Source organism: Pyrgilauda ruficollis, unplaced genomic scaffold (assembly GCF_017590135.1).
Source record: "Pyrgilauda ruficollis isolate IOZ18807 unplaced genomic scaffold, ASM1759013v1 scaffold25, whole genome shotgun sequence".
Lineage (NCBI taxonomy): Eukaryota > Metazoa > Chordata > Aves > Passeriformes > Passeridae > Pyrgilauda > Pyrgilauda ruficollis.
This window is the reverse complement of record NW_024523822.1, coordinates 4132230-4151657: the sequence shown is the minus strand read 5'-3', so window position 1 is coordinate 4151657 and position 19428 is coordinate 4132230. Positions and strand designations below refer to the sequence as shown.

At 34.4% G+C, this 19428-nt stretch overlaps 1 protein-coding gene across 4 annotated transcripts in view; it reads right to left on the bottom strand.

Annotated features, from left to right (window-relative positions):
• The window catches only part of PDE4D (phosphodiesterase 4D), a 306758-nt gene that overhangs the window by 243154 nt on the left and 44176 nt on the right, over positions 1-19428 (bottom strand). For 2 of the 4 annotated variants that reach the window (XM_041470898.1, XM_041470896.1), the window contains exons 1-2: positions 1836-2095; positions 910-1168 (exon numbers count right to left, since the gene is read on the bottom strand). The exons of 1 other annotated variant lie outside the window; for it this stretch is intronic. Coding sequence is in view for 2 of the 3 variants with exons in the window: in XM_041470896.1 (XP_041326830.1) it covers positions 910-956 (47 nt within the window). In the remaining variant the exon portion in view is untranslated. Of the gene's footprint in view, positions 1-909; positions 1169-1835; positions 2096-19428 lie in introns of those variants that run through there. One more of the 4 variants, XM_041470897.1, reaches the window with a different exon arrangement.

Here is a 19428-nt window from a genome sequence, read left to right as displayed (position 1 = left end):
CGGCCCGGCCCGGCCCGCGCTCCGCCAGGCGCGGCACCGCGGCCGCCCCTCTGCCGGCCTGCCTCTCTTGGGCTGGTTTGCTTCTTAGCTTCCAAAATGGGTTTGCTGCCAGTGTTCTGAAAGACTTAGTATTTACCCGAAGGGCAAAAGTTTTATGGGGAAGTATTTTTGCCTTAGCTAACAATCTTCATTAAGCACTAACCAAGACACTAATTCCAGCATCAGGAGGAAGACATGACGCAACAACCACTGGTAGAATTTATAAGCAAGTTGACTGCACTGTATTGCAAGGCAAGTAGAAAGATTTTTCAGTCAGGAAGAACTATACATGCCTGTGATTCAAAGAGGAAACAGATGTTTTAATGATGATAAAGGGATTTTAATGCTATATGATTGTCTTTCAGACGGCCACATTTGAGAACCTCCCATACAAAAACATTCTGCAGCATTTACGCATATCTTTAATAAATGATTACTGAATTGCCATATGAATGAGCATTTTTTTCAGGTCACTTGAAAGTATATAAATAAATAAGTTCTAGGACAAACGAACCATAGAAGAAAAATATGCCTTCATTATGTTCTTTAAATCAGGCTAAGAAAGAAATGTGAAGAACTGTTCCTTTGAGACAGGAAGAAAATACATCACCTTGCTCAAAATACTTATGTAAGAAAACATGACCATAAAAATACCATTTCTATGACTTGCCTATTTTGCAAATATGAAGAAGTGCTAAACTCATATTACTTCATCACTACTCTCTCTGTCTGATTTTCATTTTTCTCGTAGCTCTGTTAGTCCTCACTTGACATTTATTTATGTAAAAACACAGCATCTGGTAGTTGTCACAGTATTTTGCAAACAAGCATTTTGAGTTTAACAGTCTATAATGTGTATTGATTACTCACCATATCCATGAATGCCTCCTAAAGGGGAAATTATTCACATGCATCATGTTCACAGGTCTTCCAACATTAGTGTTTTCCTTGTCAGACTGATTTATCTGTTATGGTATTCATAGATGCATGCCAGAACAACTGCATGAGCAGTCAACAGCAGGGATTATTGCAATTACTGTAATCCACAAAAATAAAAATTCCCAGGATCCAGTGAAAGACTTCTCACAGGGTTTTCTAGGTACACGTCCATCCATTTATGCATCACTTGCTATTTTAAAAAAAACATTAAACTAATCAGTATACAGAAACTGTTCTGACAATGCCAACAGTTTGCCTTGATAAAAATCCAAGTGCTTTGACTGTGAATTAAAGCATCTTCATATGCAGCATTTTGGACAGTTGGAAAAGGTTAGTTAAAAGATAGTTTCTTGCCATCTGTGCCAAATCAGTGTTTAGGGAGAGATGTGTAACTTCAGACTGCTTTGCCATGTTCAGAAATGAATACTGCTTTTTCTTCTTTCTTAGACACATATTCATCAATGATCAATTTAATGCAGTTTTCCTTTCTTACGAGCCTGGGGAACAGAAGGATGTTTAATAGCCTTGTACAACAATCCCAAACTTCTTTCTGAATTTGATACTGTGACTTTGTTTCTTTTTTTTCAGCTAAGAAAGAAGGAAGGAAGTATGCTTTTTCCACTACATAGGACAGGACTACAGTTAGATACCATCAAGGGATATGATCATGTCATGATCAAATTAATTTTTGCTGTCTAACCCCGTAATAAGGCTGCCTGCTCCCTTTAAGTGAAATGACTAAGCTATTGACTCTCACTGCAGAGTCTAGTTCTGTTTTGATATTATACTGTATATAAACCCACGTGCATCAATTTGTATGTTGCAAAACGAAAGCAAAGCTATAAGTCCCATGTTACCTAAGCATTCTTTCTCTGCTGTCCTTTTTTCCCAATTCAGCTCCCAGACAGTAGTTATCACTTCTTACGCTCTGGCAAACATCCTCGGGAAGATTCTTAAGCCCAGGCTACAGAGACGGCATCTATTTTGAAGCAATGCAGAGTCAACAGGCTCACACTTCCCTTTCCCGGACCAGAATTTCCAGCCTGCCCTCGGGCTGCTGGTCTCCTCGCCCAGCAGCAGCGGCAGCAGCAGCCGCGGCAGCCCCGGACAGTGTCGGGCTGCGTGGCACTGGTCCTGCAGCAGACTGGGCTCGGCTGCGGAGAGGGCTCTGCCTGGCAGAGACTGTGCTGGCGTCAAGGGGGCCCTCTAGGTGGGTTCTCCCGGCACCGCGCAACCTGCCCTGCCTCTCCCACCCGCCCGGGATGGAGGGGAAGGACGGGGCACTAGCGGAAGAGCCTTCCTTAGGACGGTCCGTGCCTCCAGGATGACAGAAAACACTGAAAATTTTGCATGGAAGTGCAAAAATCTGCAGGAAAAGAGACGTGCAGGAAGCAGAGTTCACCATGTTGATCTGTACTGAGATGTAAAAGACTCCTAGACTTTTATACTTCAGGATACCCAGGGCATACATTGTTTGCTTGCCATTCTTCTAAATGGTTTACACTGTACTAAGGCTTCTTAAACTTCTAACGACCCATTGCCCTTTTGGACAGGAAATCCTGCAGTATGGAAGCCAGCTGCAACTTCAATGACATTAAAACGTGTGATAAGACTTTGTATTTGATTAGGGTGTGGGTGAACTTGGGAGTAACATGATAAGCTATTGCACGTCACATTTGTATAGATCCTATTTCCTTAAGATCATTTCTGATGCTTGTCACAACCCTATTCTACAATACCCGAAATTAGCCCTAGTCGAGTTGATGCCACTCTGAAGAAAGAATAAAATATTAAAGTACTTGAATGTCACAGTGTATTGACAGTGAAATGGCATTTATTTCAATTCAGTAATAAAAAGGGAGCCTACACCGCCACACACATTTTTAAATTACTCAATATTTGTGTATTACTGATATTACTAACTATTTGAAGACAGAGCACAAAAGTACAACAGATTACAAAATTTAAAGGGGCTCTAGCATAACTTATGTTCTACTACTCTATACGGGTGACTTTTTTTTTTGTCATTTAAGTACAGCCATGACAGAAAGCATACTCTGAGAATTAGAAATAATGAGAATGAAAGTTAGCATTTTTCACAAAGATGATACAAAACAAAATATATAATTATTCCGTAAAGATAAATATTTAGTATGACTTTTAAGGGACCAGGTAAGCTGCTATAACTATGTTATGTTCATGCTTTATGTAAAAAGCAGCCCTATACCACACCTCCAATTAGTCTGGGAATTTTTACCAGAGACATTTAAAGAGAATATAAGCTAAACTCTAAAAGCTACAACATTGTGTGATTAATCTGAATATGAAAAAAAAAAATCCTATCTATTCCAGTTATCTAGTGCTTTCTCTAAGCTAGATGAATTTATTATGTAATATTAACTGTAGCAAATGCTACACAAATCTGCACCATCATTACTATTTCATATTGCACTTATCTCACTGCATGCTTGCCCGATCACTCATAGGCGCTGACATTTTCAATACGAGACTTACATAATGACTTGTACTATCTTGAGAAATAGCTTCTCAGCACTGACCTGTCACTTATAACATTTGAAATCTGTGAATGAGTCTATTCTGCATATGTGTTACAATTTCTCTGTTTTTCTTTAGTGCTAAGTTCAGCACAAACCATAGCACCAATTGACTCAGCTAATTTCATTCAGAAGCAGAGTTGCAGAAGGAGTGTGGGCGTATACAAAGTTACTATACAGTATTACAAACCAGTTAAAGAACTCACCAGCAAACTGGAGTGCAAAATATATGGGCTTTCCAGAGCAGGGATAAATTAAAGCTAGAGACTTTTCCCAGTAAAATAGGTTGGCTTGTGAAATTCTTCGTGTTCAAGCCCATAATAACTTGCCAACCACTCTGCATTTTAAAAAAAACTAAAAAAACCAAAAGAACAACAACAAAGCAAAAGCAACAACAACAACAAAACAAAAAAAAAAAAAACCAACAACAAAAAAAAAAAACTAAATTGGAAGCAGATTTTCATCTGATTCCTTGTTTACCAGAAGAATGCTCTAACTACTAGAATTTAGGCTATACGACAGTGAGTCCGTCTTCCTCATTCAAGCAGAATCTCAACTAGGCATGAAGAAGTTGGAGGGTAGGTAACATAGATGCAAACAGGAATCTACAAGTGATTATGACTCTTCCGTGATGTGGAGGAGCCCTAGACTCCAGTCATTATACAAAGACTTCTTGACTATTTTCCACTGAATTAGTCCAGAAAAAGTATATTTGTAGTAGGAACCAGATTATCTGGAACCATTTCTCACTTCTAATAATAGTTGCATTGAACTACAGAGTGAGGGTCTATCCTCTTTCTCTCTCTTAAGTCTTGGGAATCTTTCAGTTCTTGTTGCCCAGTGAAATATCTAAAGAGGGAGGATTAAAGAATATGTCCTATTAACCTTATTTTTAATCAGTCTATTAACACTGCAGAGTTGCAAACACCTTTCCATTCTGTTGTTTTGGAGAAGATAAACCAAAGAGAGGATTATTTGCATCTCCATTTCCATGCAGTCTTCCTCCCACACCACTCAGATTTTCAATTACTAGCCGTACCAGAAAATTCACTTAAAAATTGACTAAGGTCTATGGCTGTTAAATTGAAATCCTCTAGAATATTTTCTTTGCTCCTCTCATAGATGCAAATGCACTAGCAGACACCAGAGGAAATTTCCCTTGTAACATTTCTGCCCATTTTCCTGCATAGAATGGTTTGGGTTGGAAGGCATCTTTAAAGGTCATTTAGTTCTTACCTCCTGCAATGACAGGGACATCTTCAACTAGATCAGGTTTTTTAGAGCCCTGTCCAACCTGACCTTGAATTTTTCCAGGGGTGGGTCATCTACCAGCTCTCTGGGGAATCTGTTGCAGTATTTTACATTTTAAGAAATTTCTTTCCTGCACCTATTCTGAATCAACTGTCTTTTATTTTAGAACCTTGTATCCAATGTCCTATCACTGCATACCTTTCTAAATTATGACAGTACTAAGAGAGTTAAGGACTGTTCTACCAGTGTTAGACTTTTAATACAAAACTCAACAAAACCAACGAAAATACATCATACAGATGTACACATCCTGACAAGAAAACTGCACCAGAGGCATATAGGACTAACATTTGTATGCCTAGATTGAGTCCAAATTTTCCAAAGAGATCAGTTTAATTTGCCGCATCTTTCAATCGTCATAAAATGGGGGCAAAAAAAAAAAAAATTGGATAAAATATTTTGCTTAAAATACAGTAGTACAAAGGCCAATACCTGTATCTGGAAAGGTAACAATAATTCATAAAGCAATGCTGAAAAACAATCTCCTAATATGCGTTCAGAGAAATTTCATGTGTGTCATTACTAAATCGTAATAATGACCAATGGCATATTTTTTAAGGCTATGCAAAATGAGCTGGTGACTTAAACCAGTAGATTCTGGATAAGTATTAAAAAAAAAAAAAAAAAAAAAAAAACAAAAAAAAAAAACACCTTATCAAAATTTTTAGTTCCATAGAAAGTTTCAAAATGCCCTCCAAGTAAAAAATGGTTGTGGAGCCTGAAATATGAAATATGCTACCACTAAAAATAAAAGTTTCTGGAGTTTCACTATCAGATCTGAGAAAACACAACACAAACACATTGTTGTTCTCGAGGTAAAAAGGGTAGTTTATTTTTTGACTCTAACATTTATAGATTTCTAAAAGTGACAGTGGATTGGAAGGTGAAAGTGTCACCTCTCCAATGACACTGGACAAACCAACAGTCTATCAAATTTCTCTTCTTCCATAAAAGAACACAAAACAATAAGTTTTGCAAAAAGTGTGTGAGAAATTTAGTTACAAGAATATAAACATCAAAAAGTTTAGAAAATCTTAAAAAATCAGAACAACACTGGAGATCAACTCCAGTGCCTGCAATAAATACATCGCTAACATAACTGACCAGTGTAGATGGTAATTTCAAGCTTTGGAAAGATGGCTGAAATAAAAATTCTTATTAAAAAATTAAAAATAATAGAATTTTTAAGAAAAAAAAAAAGGTAAAGAGATTATTTAAAACAGAAAAATTAGCACTCACTTAAATCCTAATATATGCCGTATATGAGGATCTGCAATGTTATGGAAACATAACACATGGATGTGAAAAATGTCCACGTTTGGGATTAATTTCTGTATTTTGAGTGTTTAGATGGCATCATTATTTACAAACTTTCCATGAAGACCACATAGATTAAAATATCAGTGTGGTTAATGAAATGGTAGGAAATGTATCCCACTGCACATAGTTGAAGGAAATAATCCAAATGATAGATCATTAGTCATACAACTTTTTAGGTCTCAACAAGTTGTCTTCAGTAATACTAGCATAGAAAGTAAAGGCACAAGATCATCTCATCAAAATGCTCATCAGAGTGAGCAGATAAACCCAGTGAGCTCCTTAACACATTTTAGACTTCTTCACTCACAAACAAGTGTTATATGAGTGTATGTGAGGACAAGAAACTTAGGATTCTGTCCTGTGTTCTTCTTCTGCCATCTGCCCTGCAAGTAAATTAGCTCTCTATTGGACTCCCTTCCCTTACCTGGAGTAAGGAAAGTTCATCTTCAGAAAGAAAAACCTATGCAACTTAGAAGCTCTTGCTACAAGCAGTCCAGATAAAAGAAGTTTATTCTCCCTATACAGTCTTCTTAAATCCCTAAAGACCTTCCACCCTCCGATATTTTCATGATGAATCATAAGACAAGCCACATGCATTTGGTGTCATGCTATAGGAACCTCACCCCACTGGGGTCTGACAGAGTCTCACATGATTTCAGACACTTTGAACTGAAAAATGACAGAAAACTTGTTTCCTGTACTCAGAGAGGTCTCAATGAGCACTATGCAGTGGGGAAATAACCCACATCACATAACTTGCCCCGAGGGCTTGAGAGCTTAGAGTCATAATTAATGCATTGAAATGACTACTAAAAGACAAAACTTCAAAAAACATATAGTTCAGTTTTGAACAACAATCATGAGTTAGGTAATGTTGCTAAGAGCTTGCGGCTATCCCTTAAGAACAAAAAGAGCTTAGTTATCAAATATATTTTTGTTCTGAAAATGATGTGCTGAACTATAAATGTAATCTGAGCAGAACATTCTCCATCCAAGTTCCAGCCCTTTTTGAAGTCCAAAGAATCTTCAGGTCAAAAACTTTGAAAAATGAATATTTTATGTGTCTTCTATTAAATTCTTAGCTTGTTCTGTGTCTCTCTCTTTTTCCTTCAACTAGAGCAGGAGATTTTTTCAGGTAATCTCATTTTAAAATGTAAAATCTTCTTAGCAGTATAAAAAATAGTTATTTTTCCTCATCTCATTTAGTAAGCATCTGTTGTTGTTATACTTTTGTTGTGCCATTTATGTCTTATAACTGATATAAAAAGATCCTTAAGGCTCCATAGATTTAAACTGGCATAGAAGGAGTGGTGTGGAAAAGAATGCCAGGGTATCTCAAGGAGATTAAACTAAATTTTGATCTCATTTGAAGAGATAAAGAGATTCTGTCCTGAATACCACTGGTTGGTGACACCTGACGAAAAATAAATGTCCTTCATAGCAACACACCTCCCTAGATTAAGCACCACTGGTTTTGCTCAACCTTGTATCTTGTATCTTACTACTGCAGAAGACGGGGTTCAGAAGACTTAAAGATCATTCCAGAAATATAAACAGAAAGTTTACATCTATGCAAAAGAAACATAAATAAGAGGTGCAGATTATTGTTCTCTCTTTTCCCTTTATACCATTTTTCTTAGCCACTGACTGACCAATGAATCTTCTTTGCCTTAAAAAAAAAGCAAAAAAAAAAACAAGTATTCTAGTTTGCTGACAGAAAACAGACTTAAAATATTAAAATAAGTGACAGTTCAGACTCATATTTATCAAGTTATTTTGCCTCCTATGTCCTAGCTCTCTTATTTTTGACCAGAAGCAAAGCTTGAGCTCTCTGTAAGGAATCATGTTACTGCTATGGAATATGGGCCAGGTAACACACACCCAGTTCAGATGCATGTCTGCTGTGAAACAGGAAGAGATTTCCAGTAACCACAAATTTTAAAATTTTACCTCAGTGAAAATATTAGATATGACTGAAATTCCTAAAGACAGTTTGGCAGCAGTTATTCAAGAAAACAAATTGTATGTTTCACAACTGTAAAATGGAAACCATGAGAAAATGATGACAGTTTTTTTATTTATGTTATGTTAGCAAATTGAAGTCAGATTAAATAGACATCCAGCAAATATTCCTGACCTGTTCTATAATATGGAGATGATTGTGCATTATTTTGGTCAACTGCATTTCAAATAGAATATTGTTCAGAGTACTTGTATCTTAAATGACAAGGTAGGATGAAATTTTGCTTGGTAATACTTTTTGTTTGATATTTTTTTACCATATCTGGTAATGTTTGCATTACATTCACTACTCAGTTGCACATTAGCTTAGTGAAGATGGCTTCTTCCTATATTACCAAGCATGATATATTATTCTGAACATAAGTATATTTTGTAAAAGGAATTATAACTAACTGAATTGAACAATTCAATTATGATTTACAAGAAATAGAGAAAAAGGATTTTTCTTGACAATTCTCATGGAATCTTACTTAGACATACTTTATTTTGTCACTTTCCTGTCTAGGTAGTTTCTTTTCTGGGTTGGGAAGGAAAAGCAGTAGAATGGGCACATGTAAAACACAGGACAATGTTTTGAGATATTTTTTACTCAAATCCCATTTCTCCTAATATATCTTATATTTATATCAAGTATGATTTTCTGATGTCAAATAAACAGTTCAATTAACTAAATTTCAATTTATAATTTATAATATTGTTTAGATATCTGAATAATCTTCTTAATAATCTCAAAAAAGCTTCTTGAAGATCTAAGCTGTAGATAACCCATTAGAATCATTAATGACCCATTAAAATCATTCTGTTTTGTCTGGAGCTGTTTAATCATCAAAAATTTCTCATGTTATTTTTCAGATGGAAATGGACATACTTCAATTCTTTTCCTTTTAGGAAATGAAAATTAATATTTTCTGTGTGAGGATTCCTAAAACTTCTTCAGATGCCTTAATGAATTTTGTTATTTTATTATTATTTTAATAATAAATAAATTAGATCTTCCAGCTTTCTATCAAATTACAACCTTTGATATAGCTTTTCTGAGGAAAAAAAACCAAAAATGACCCATCTTACTAAAATTTCTTTCTGAAACGGGAATATGAAGTTGAATATTTGAGAGGTAATGTACACTAATGAATTAAAATCTTTTTTATTTGATTTATTTGAGTTGCCTTGGTCTTGTTGCTTTTAATTTTATTTATAAGCAAATAATTTCTGCCTGTTGGTAACTTAGTCAGTAATAAATGTATTATGTCAAAACCTTCAGGCCTTGCAAAATCAAACCATTTCAACATTGAGATCATGTCATAAAAAAGTTAGCAATTATGAAAGTAATATAAGTAGTGAGTCACTGAACTTGCTTTCAGTTGTGGTCAGCCTATGCTCATTGTCATCAATAGACTTTCTATTTTCTTTCATAGTTTCAAAAAATGTCAGGACATCAAACATGTAAGCTTTACATTCCCTCCTACTGAACTACTGCAAGATCCTGTAATCTGATTCCTCTCTGTAGTGGTAGTTTCCTAACACTGAGTCATATGAAAATGTCACTAGTGCACTCCCTGAACAAAAGTACTAAGTGAAATATTTGAACTCTAGTAGCATTTTACCAAGGAAATAATATTACCTTCTTACAGTCCTTTTTTTCTTCTGCTACTACCTCCTAATCTGCCTTAAAATTCCTTCCTTATACTCGTGTTTTCTATTTTAAATACCAATTTCTCAAGTAACATTATAGCAAAGATCACCTCTATGAGTCCATCTACAATTTTGTCTGCAAAACAAGGTTGCAGAGAGCAAATTAATTTAGTAAATACATAACAATTTTATCCATTTTATATTTGTCTTGAAGACTAATAACCCTTCAAAATTCTTCAAAACTTTTTTCTTTTTCTTTCTTAAATGAAAAAGGCTGTGTACCTGTCTAGGTCACTGCTGATATCTTAAAATACAAGTAACATGTTTAATATTATTCTGTTCCTGATTTTAAAATCTTATTAGCGATCCCTACAAAAGTGAGATTTCCTGTACCAGTTCTTTCAAAGTTCTTGAACAAAGGTCATCCAGTTCCCTTAACTTAAGAGTATTATTGCATGAGATTTGTTTCCAGATAAACTGTAGTAATTTATATGTAAATACCTTTGTTCTTATTATCTATCATGCCTGTCTTGATGCTTAAAATAATTTTCTATATTAACACTATGCACCTTCTGCTTTCTGTTCATTCATTGAATATTGACAAATAAATTGATTGGATTTATCTTGTCAGACTATTCAGCCCTTACCATTTTTTACAGACTTTTCTATGCAACACAAACATGAGAAGTTCTTAAGTTTCTCATAATATCATAATTCCTGGTACTGATTTCCAGGAAATATTTACTCAACACACTTTTTTATCTATATGGAACCTCTTCCTTTTTATGTTCAGTATTAGCTTCAATTCATCAAACTGTAATCTCCTGCCCCTACCAGTGGATATACAAATCCCAAAGACCTAACTTCTGCAAGCTGACACTTTTTTACTGTCTAACTGCTGTTCCCATATGTCTCTAGAACCAGTTCAACAGCCTCCAGGGGTCTGAAGATCATCCTCCATGTACAAATATGTAATGCTGTCCACCCACGTTTACACACAGGTACTGATAAATAATTCTTTAGACAGGAATTATCGTGTAAGTTGCCTTTTGTACACAAGTACATTTTTTTCCTTTTTGTCAGATGTGGCCAAAAGGTAAATTTGTGATTGTGTATTCTATTTCTGGCAATTTCTAGTATTAAGTGGCAACTTGTATTCTGACAAAGATACAGAAATTTATAACTTGAATTAGAGTATGAGAAATAAAACTCACACTTGAAAAGACATTGGAGCCAGAGTGAACTTCTTACGTAAAAGCTGTTTAAGAATTAACACATCATTTAAGCTGCTGAGTGCCCAAAGAAAAGCTAATTCAGATAGGAGTTCTGTTTCCCAGCTAAATATAATAGGAAAAAAACCAGGACTTTTTTATGATATTAAGAAATTCTCTGTGATGTAGCTATGGACAAGTATTTAATCGTAGAATAGTATTTTATAGCTATATAGAACCACAGATGCTTAGGGTTACTAAGGAACATAGAAAAATACAAGATCTTTATCTCAAAAGTTTGTCATCCTAAAATAAGCAGAAAACAGAGGGAAATTATTATTCATTACATAGAGAAGTGGACTAAAACATTCTTAACAGAAGCAGAATAATAAGCTGATTATAAAGTACTTAATGAGATTTGTAAGATGAAAATGGGCCAATATTCCCTGTATACAAAGCCATTCTTAGTTTCTTTTTAGTTTATTATTTAAAGGAGTACAATAAAGAGCAAACATGTGACAATCTAAGTAGCAAACCTCTCTGATTTGTAGACTGAAGTACAAATTTGCATGAGATTAGAGCAGCCTTTCTAAAGTTTGAAGTCCAATTCCTATTGCATTTACATCGCTAAAACTGCTGAATACCCCAATACCATCCATGGTGTTAACCACTAACTGTGCAATTGTGAACAAACTGAGAAGTTCTAAAACCTCACCAATTATTTCCTCAAATATATTTGGGAGAAAAGGAAGTCTTCCCTCACAATATCCCGCAGCCTGATAAAAGTATAATGCTTAGAAACTGCTGCTTTTAGGAAGCAAAACATAAAAATGCACCTTCTTTTTCCTATATGCTTCCAGAGTGTTTGAAGAACAGACTCCTAAATTGAGTATCTCTCAGATAGACAACAACTTTAGGTGACAGCTCAAATTACTGACTCCTGTCTCGTGTCAGTCTACTGAAATATTCTTCAGAGAAATCCCTCCATTTTGCAAATTATTTTAGTCAGATGAGATGGTGAAATGCTATAGGATCCATACACTTTAAGTCAGACATATCTTTGAAGTCTTTGCAGGATCAGTTGAATCTAGGCCTAGTTCCCCATTATCCCTGGAGACCAATGGCAAGGCACTGGACTATATCCTATATTTATATCCTAAATTTTAGATCTAGTCAAGGGAAGTTGAGAATTAAATTATTACTGCAAACATAAGACACCTATTTGATATTTGATTTTTTTTTTTCATTTGATGACTGAAAAAAAGAACATATCACTGGTACAAAGGCAGACATCAAAAAGTCCAGTCCGAAGATTAGGTCTGTAAAGTCATGCCCTCTGGTACTGGCTATTAACACTTGGGAAATTTGGAAAGCTCTCATGACATAGATTGGTTTTACAGTACTTTGCCAACATAACCCCTGAGAACCATGGAAACTTTTTAACATTATGGAAAGCCAGGGTAGCACTGCTTGAACTATGAACACTTACTTGTCATGCTATGTTTGGGCCATAGTAATCACACTGCTTTTGCTATTTATTCAAAAATACAGATATAAAAACAATGTCTTTTATATATAAATGTCAAGTATAAATGTAGACAAAATCTAAAAGATTAGAAGAAAAGATTAGTCAAGAAAACCGATATATTTTAAAGTTATATTCCCCTAAATATACATTTTCCAGGCCTACTTTTAATTAAAAGTTACTAGAATAGTATTATTTCCCAGTAGCCTGATAAGTAGCCATAATTCCTCTAAAATCAATATTAAAAGCTCTAATGCGTGTCTTCACATGACATTCTCCAATAAAGTTGAATATTGGATAAGTTCACTAAAATAAAGAAAGAGAGCATACTTTCAAAGCCTGTTTTGCTGATGTTCCCTATTTTCAAAACTAGGTAGATAATTTTTGGTAATTAAATGGAATAAAAATACCAATTTGAATGAAAACCAAATATTTTTTTCCTGAGAAAGTATGCTCATAACATGCATTTTCTGGAGTGTTTGGAGAAGGCTCTGATTTTTTCTCTCTATAGCTTGAAATTTTGTGTGTATGAAGAAACAGAACATCTGTTATTAGTAACAAAGGCCAGACACTTATTTGTCTGAGTAGATTACATTATCCTTAAAGCTGGATATGTTTACATTCTCAAATATTCTCCCCCAGTTAATGTAGGTAACTGGGGACAGCATCATCTCACTGCTCCCTACAAAATGATAGTGAAGTTATACATATAATTTCTTATTACCCTTGCAATTTGCATGCTATAATAATGAAACACTAGTCAATGCCAAAGGTATTTATTGTGTGATAACTCCTTGTGGAAGTGATCTTTAGAACACAACATATAAGACAGAAGCACGATATGCTTTTTATTGCATATACTAAGCTAAAACTGAGAAGTTACTGAATGACTTCTCCAAGAAACACTGTCTTAGGTTGCCAACTAAATAAACCTGTCATTACATCTGAAGCCTGATACCAGCATCTGAGTATTTTATATCTTCTCACAATGTTTTGTCAGGTACTAACTTTAAGCTTGTTCCAATACTGAAATAAATAGAAAATTGTTGCTTTACTATTTTCTTCATTTTATTAATATACTTCACCACCAGTTCATCCAGAAGACTATCACTATCTAGAAAATATTCTGTGGAGAAAAGAATGCATGAATTTAATGTCTTGCACTTGATAGGAGTCAAATAGATCTTTTGTATTATTTTATAGATCGCTGTTATTATGACCACAAGTTTACTACTTATAATATCAGAAAATTTTCAATTTTCTCAAGCAAGGTTGCGTTGCAAAATATTTGGCAAAAATGGTTGTAAACACTCATTTAAATCCATGTTTAAACTCTAAAAGTAAAACTCAGACTACTTGAAAAATTAAGAGGGGTTTTCTCTTCTGGCTGTTGTTTGATCACTTGAAAGGCCGTAGTTCAATACTTTCTTTCTAAAAAAATGAATAGAATTTTTGATTTCACAAAAGAAAAGGCAAAGGCCAAATTAATATTTTTCAAAACTAGGAGAATAACAGAATTACCTCAATTAAGACTGAACATTTGAAATTGTCCTCTAAAGGGCTGGACATACAGCAGCTCCACCGAATGAATAGGAATTTGGAAAGCTCAGCTGTTGAAAAATCAGGCTAATTGACTATGCTGGTAATACTGAAACCCAGATTTGATTTTTTTTCATTGGAACATGCCATATTAAATTAGCACAGAGATCACACCCAACACAAAATTGCCAGCTGCTACTTCAAGAATGAGGAAGCTGTTGTAGATTTCATCTGCACAGAAACTGTGACATCTGTATGGAAGGGAATATTAACTAAACTCAAGACCACCTGCTCCTCTTCTCAGTCTAATCCTTAGAAAGCAATACAGAAATGGACATGAAACTTCCACTTCCATTACTTGAGCAGTAGGTACCTCTTTCTGCTTATTCTTCAGAAAGCTCACAACTGAACTTAGTTTTATATTATTTCTTATATGGAACAAAAATTTGAAAAAGTCTGAAAACCTGAAAACATCTTTAGATTCACAAGCAATAAAGTTTGCAGGAAATTTTCAAACTCATTTTACAATTACTGTTGTAGCAATAACAGTTTAAAATAAGTAATCATGTAGTCATTGTAGCATAAACATATAGCATTTTTCCCAGATGTCAAGAAGCAAAGTTACGTTTAATTGAAGAAAAAGATTTCTAAACTGAGAGCTGGTGCACTGTGATAGACCCAAACGGAATTTCTGATGGTAAATCAAGTGACATTAAATCTTGGCATGTAGGTTATCTACAATTAATTCAGGATGTTTAAAATTTTTACTTGCAGCCACAATTGCAACTTACATTGACACAGAAGCATGTTTCAAATAATTTTATGTAAATTTATTACAAGGTAAAAGGCAGAAATTGAAATGATGAAACATCATTTCATAATGCGTCCACTGGTTGAAATATTCTTATACATTCTATTCTATGTTTCATAGGCTTATGAATATATCCTGAATCCTTAATTTACAGTGCTTTTCATTTGGCCTTTTTACATTTCTCTGTGCTAATATTTCAGCACTACATAGATATCTTCTACACATAAGGAAATATGTGTATATATGTTATTATACCGTATAAGAAATCAAGATTAAGGCTTTTATAAAAAATTATGCATAAATGCTGTGAAAGAGGATGACAGAAAGTTTCAATATAATTTTTTTTTATTTTCATATTGTACAATACCTGCTCTATCCTAGACAAAGAAATCGCTCCCAGGCAGCACATTTCTAGTCTCATTTAGATCTCTCACATCATTTTGTGAAGATTAATTATTCTGCATAACGTGTTTTAAAGATATAAGGCTATCTGTGACTGCCAAATATAATTAATCTAATTAATACACCAACAGTGCATGTAATATTGTTCAATAATAAATTCCTTTGTGATACTTATATGAGTTTGATGGCCAATTGCAATTAACCAGTACAGTGTGCTATTTTTAAACAGTGACAAGCTTCCTGGAAGATCGTTTCATCACCCTTTATGAATTTTTTAAAGATTCTATATGTACTATGAGAAAACGGACAAACATCTGAACATGTCAGGAATCAGTACTTAAATTGCATTTGACTAATTAGAGACTTAATATACAATCAGCAAGATTTTCAGGTGAAAAAAATTATTGAAAATATTTTTAAACCATTAGCTCTTAATACATTTCTTATCAGAGTTGAAGAACTGTATAGAAGAGCAATTCTTTATTTTCAGAAAGTAGTCATGGAACTGGGATCTCACATGCATATACAAAGGTCCAAATATACAAAGACAGGTAGTGGTTTTTATTACCAAGGCAGTTAATACCACGCACTTCAAATTATTTGATAAAATTTCAGAATAATTTGATTGAATTTCAGAATCATTTGATAAAATGTCTTTGGGTTTGGACAAGGAAGTTTTCGGAAACAAGCTTCTTCATGTGCTCTAAATTTATTGAGATGTTTTAAACATTGGTTATGAAATCCTATTACATTGACCCAGATGAAGTATTTAGACAGGCCCTCTGTTTTACAGCAATAAAAAGACAGCTGCCATAAGATGCAGTATGTCTTAAACACTCATGATATGAAGTTGGTAGCAATATTGAAGCCAGATATATTCAGTCACACCTAAAATTATCATCATGCAAATATTCATTATATAATATATAAATGCATAAGGTTTTTCAAAAGTCTAAAGATGTAAACAAATCTTGTAAAATATGAGGCATGTTCTTAAGGAAAGCTTAAGGATATATTTCTCCTCATGTGCATTTTAGATAGGCATGCATTCATTTTTTTATTATGGGTACATTTTACATAGCTTCTGTAATTTTTCCATTGTTCATAAAAAGCTTTATTTTTCCACACAATTCAACTTAATTCCAGCACAAATGCAAAGAAAATATAATTACAGATTTGGGGGACAAAATTATTAACTTGTCATATAAGAACACTCCCTCTTCCCTCCAGCCCTAAATCTCTATATTTTTCCTTCCAAAAAAAATCTAGAAAATAGATTCTTTTTTGAGTTTTACAAGTGTTCATATTATAACTATTTCACAAGTCAATAACATTCCTGTAGAAATCTCATGGCAAGACCTGGAGGACACAGATTAAGCATTTTCTAAAGTTATACATTCATTAAGAGTTGTGTAACTTTCAGGTCTCTAGGCAATTTATAAGCACACACATAGATAGGCTGAAATAGCTGAAAATACTAGAGCACAACCATGTTCAAAACTATGCCTGGACTGTCTGGTAAGCCAATTAGCATTCAATATGCATTCACAAGCATATTGAAAAGAAAGCTCCTAAATAATAACAACACATTTATTCCAGAAAAGCAATGATCTGAAACAGCCAATGTTCATAAGAAATTATAAATACATAGATTTCCAAAAGTAGAAGCCCTTAACCATGATATGGAAAAGATTCTGGCACAATTGAGCAATGCAATTGAGAAGGTACTGTAAAGATATGCTGCAGCTTGTGGCACATCTGTAAAAATGGAAAATATAAATTGGCTGTCTTCCTTTTGAAGAAAAGTAAATAAATTCTTAGGAAGATCAGTCAGCTCTGGTTTGCTGTTGGTTTTTGTTTGTTTTGTCTAGGTTTTGTGTGTGTGTGGTTTGTTTGGTTAGTTTGTTTTCGATGTAGAGAAACAAGCAATGCTTCACTGATCAACGTTTATACTGAGCTGAAGGTCAGACTGTCAGCATTTCTGCAAACCCATATATCTGAATTAATAATTGTCTTTCAGGTACTGGTGAGCTACAAAATCATTGCAATGCCATTTAGAGTCATGGAGGCATAAAACAGACCGGGCTGGAATGAACTTCAGAAGATCATCTTGTCCAATCTTTCCTAGGAAAGAGATCTTGTATTTGGTACAAAAACTAAAAAGAAAAAAATGCTACAAAGCAGAGTGGAGGAGTTGGAAACATAAAAAAAATATTTTCTTATTGTTATTATTATTGTCCCCTGGAATTGTCTGTTGGATATATAAAGTATTTCGATTCTTACATTATAAACCTGGGAGAGATCACTATAGGCAGCAGTTTTTAGAAAGAAAAAAATGTCAACAAAGTCTAGCCCATGAATTTTTTCTGTTATCCCAGTAAAATGTAGTTTAAACTTTTCAGTTCCTTGCTTGTTTTTTCTTTTATTTTTGAAGGGGGTTCTTTTTGTTTTGTGGGGCTTTTTGAGTGATCCATTTTAAAATATCTTTATGTATCTTCCTAACTTTGTACAGAGACGGAGGATTGTCATAACCTGCCAGGTTAGAAAGCATATAAATATTAAGTATTTTAATGCTGTGTTTTCTCAGGTAGTCTTTCCACACTTAATATCCAATAATTATTTTTCAAATGATCCAATAATGTCCTTTATAGGATGTGGTGTGGTTTTATCCAACAGTGTTTGCTCGAAGCTTTGGTGCGGGTAAACTGCAGTGTATTTCGATTTGGGTAATAAATTAAATTCCTTTCAACAACACCACCACCAACAACAACCAAAAATTCTCAAGAACAAGATGAATCTCTGTCATAAGGCTTTACCAATAAAAAATATTCAGGTAGGAATACCTTACTAGCTTTAAAAATAAAACTGTTCCTATTTAGGCCTTTGATAAATCCTGTCCTGTAATAGTCCTGTAGATGGCATGAAAATATTCTCCATACTTCCAAATCATTCTTTGAAACAACTGTGGACTGCACTTTTTTATGTATCAAGAACTGGACAATCTTCTGGTTGTGGTCATCAAACAACTTCAGACACAAAGATTCAAACTGTGAGTCTGTCTAGCTCCACACTCAGATCTTTTGACAGGAGGAAGACTGAACTTCCTTAGCTACCAACAGTGTTGTCACTTGTGACACTGCCAGCCTCAGCATGGGCTGTGTTCACACTGCACAAAGACAGCCCATGAGCTGCCAGGATCTGGAGCCAGTCTCTCCATGGCTCTCTTCCAGACCACTCCAGCTACTTCACTCTAAGACAAAATCAGGTTAAGGTCCTGAAGTAGTTCATCCTGAAGATGAGTTCCAGCAAGTTATATAGGCCAGAATGCATCAAGTTTGTTTTCCTTTGACCTACACAGTCTTCCACTGTTACCCTAGAAATTTTTATCCCCAAATACCACTAAAAGCCTTCATGCAAAAACCCGAGAGACACAGTGTAAAAGAAACATTGTGGTGGGCTGCAATACATCGTGTGTTATCATTTATTATTTCAAACACTTCCAATTAAATGTATAAAAAATAATTATTATCTCACTGTCTTAACAGTATCACGTAGCATCCAGAAGGAATTCAGAGCCAAATTGTATGCAAAGACAGCCCACCGCAGGGTCCTCAGCAGCATGGGCCACTCCGTGTCATTTAATTTACGCATCATACTCAGTAACTGATGCATTTTTCAGGATAGATGGGAGATTTTTTCAGTCTTTGTAGAGTTCATTCTGTGAGGACAGTCTGAACAGACAGCTGTGAAAAGGCCTTAGGTCTCAATCCAAAACACACTCAGAATATAAGGCAGAAGGTCTTGATAACTTGAGATAAAAGTTCTTCAAACACAGAAGAGACTTACACCCCTAATTTTGTTGGAGAGATTTAAAAAAATATTTAAATATTTAAAGTTTAATATAATTTAAATTAGCAAATGGAAATAATTTCAATATTTCAATCACTGATTTAATTTTTTTTGTTTGAAATTTTCTGGTATTTTATCTAAAGAAATGCTCATCTCCTTTAAATTTCACACTTATTTTTACTAATCAAGGTACACTACACCTGTGTATACTTGAAGTAATTCCACAGTTCAGGAGCCATTTATTTTTCATACTCTTTTTATGATGTTAAAATA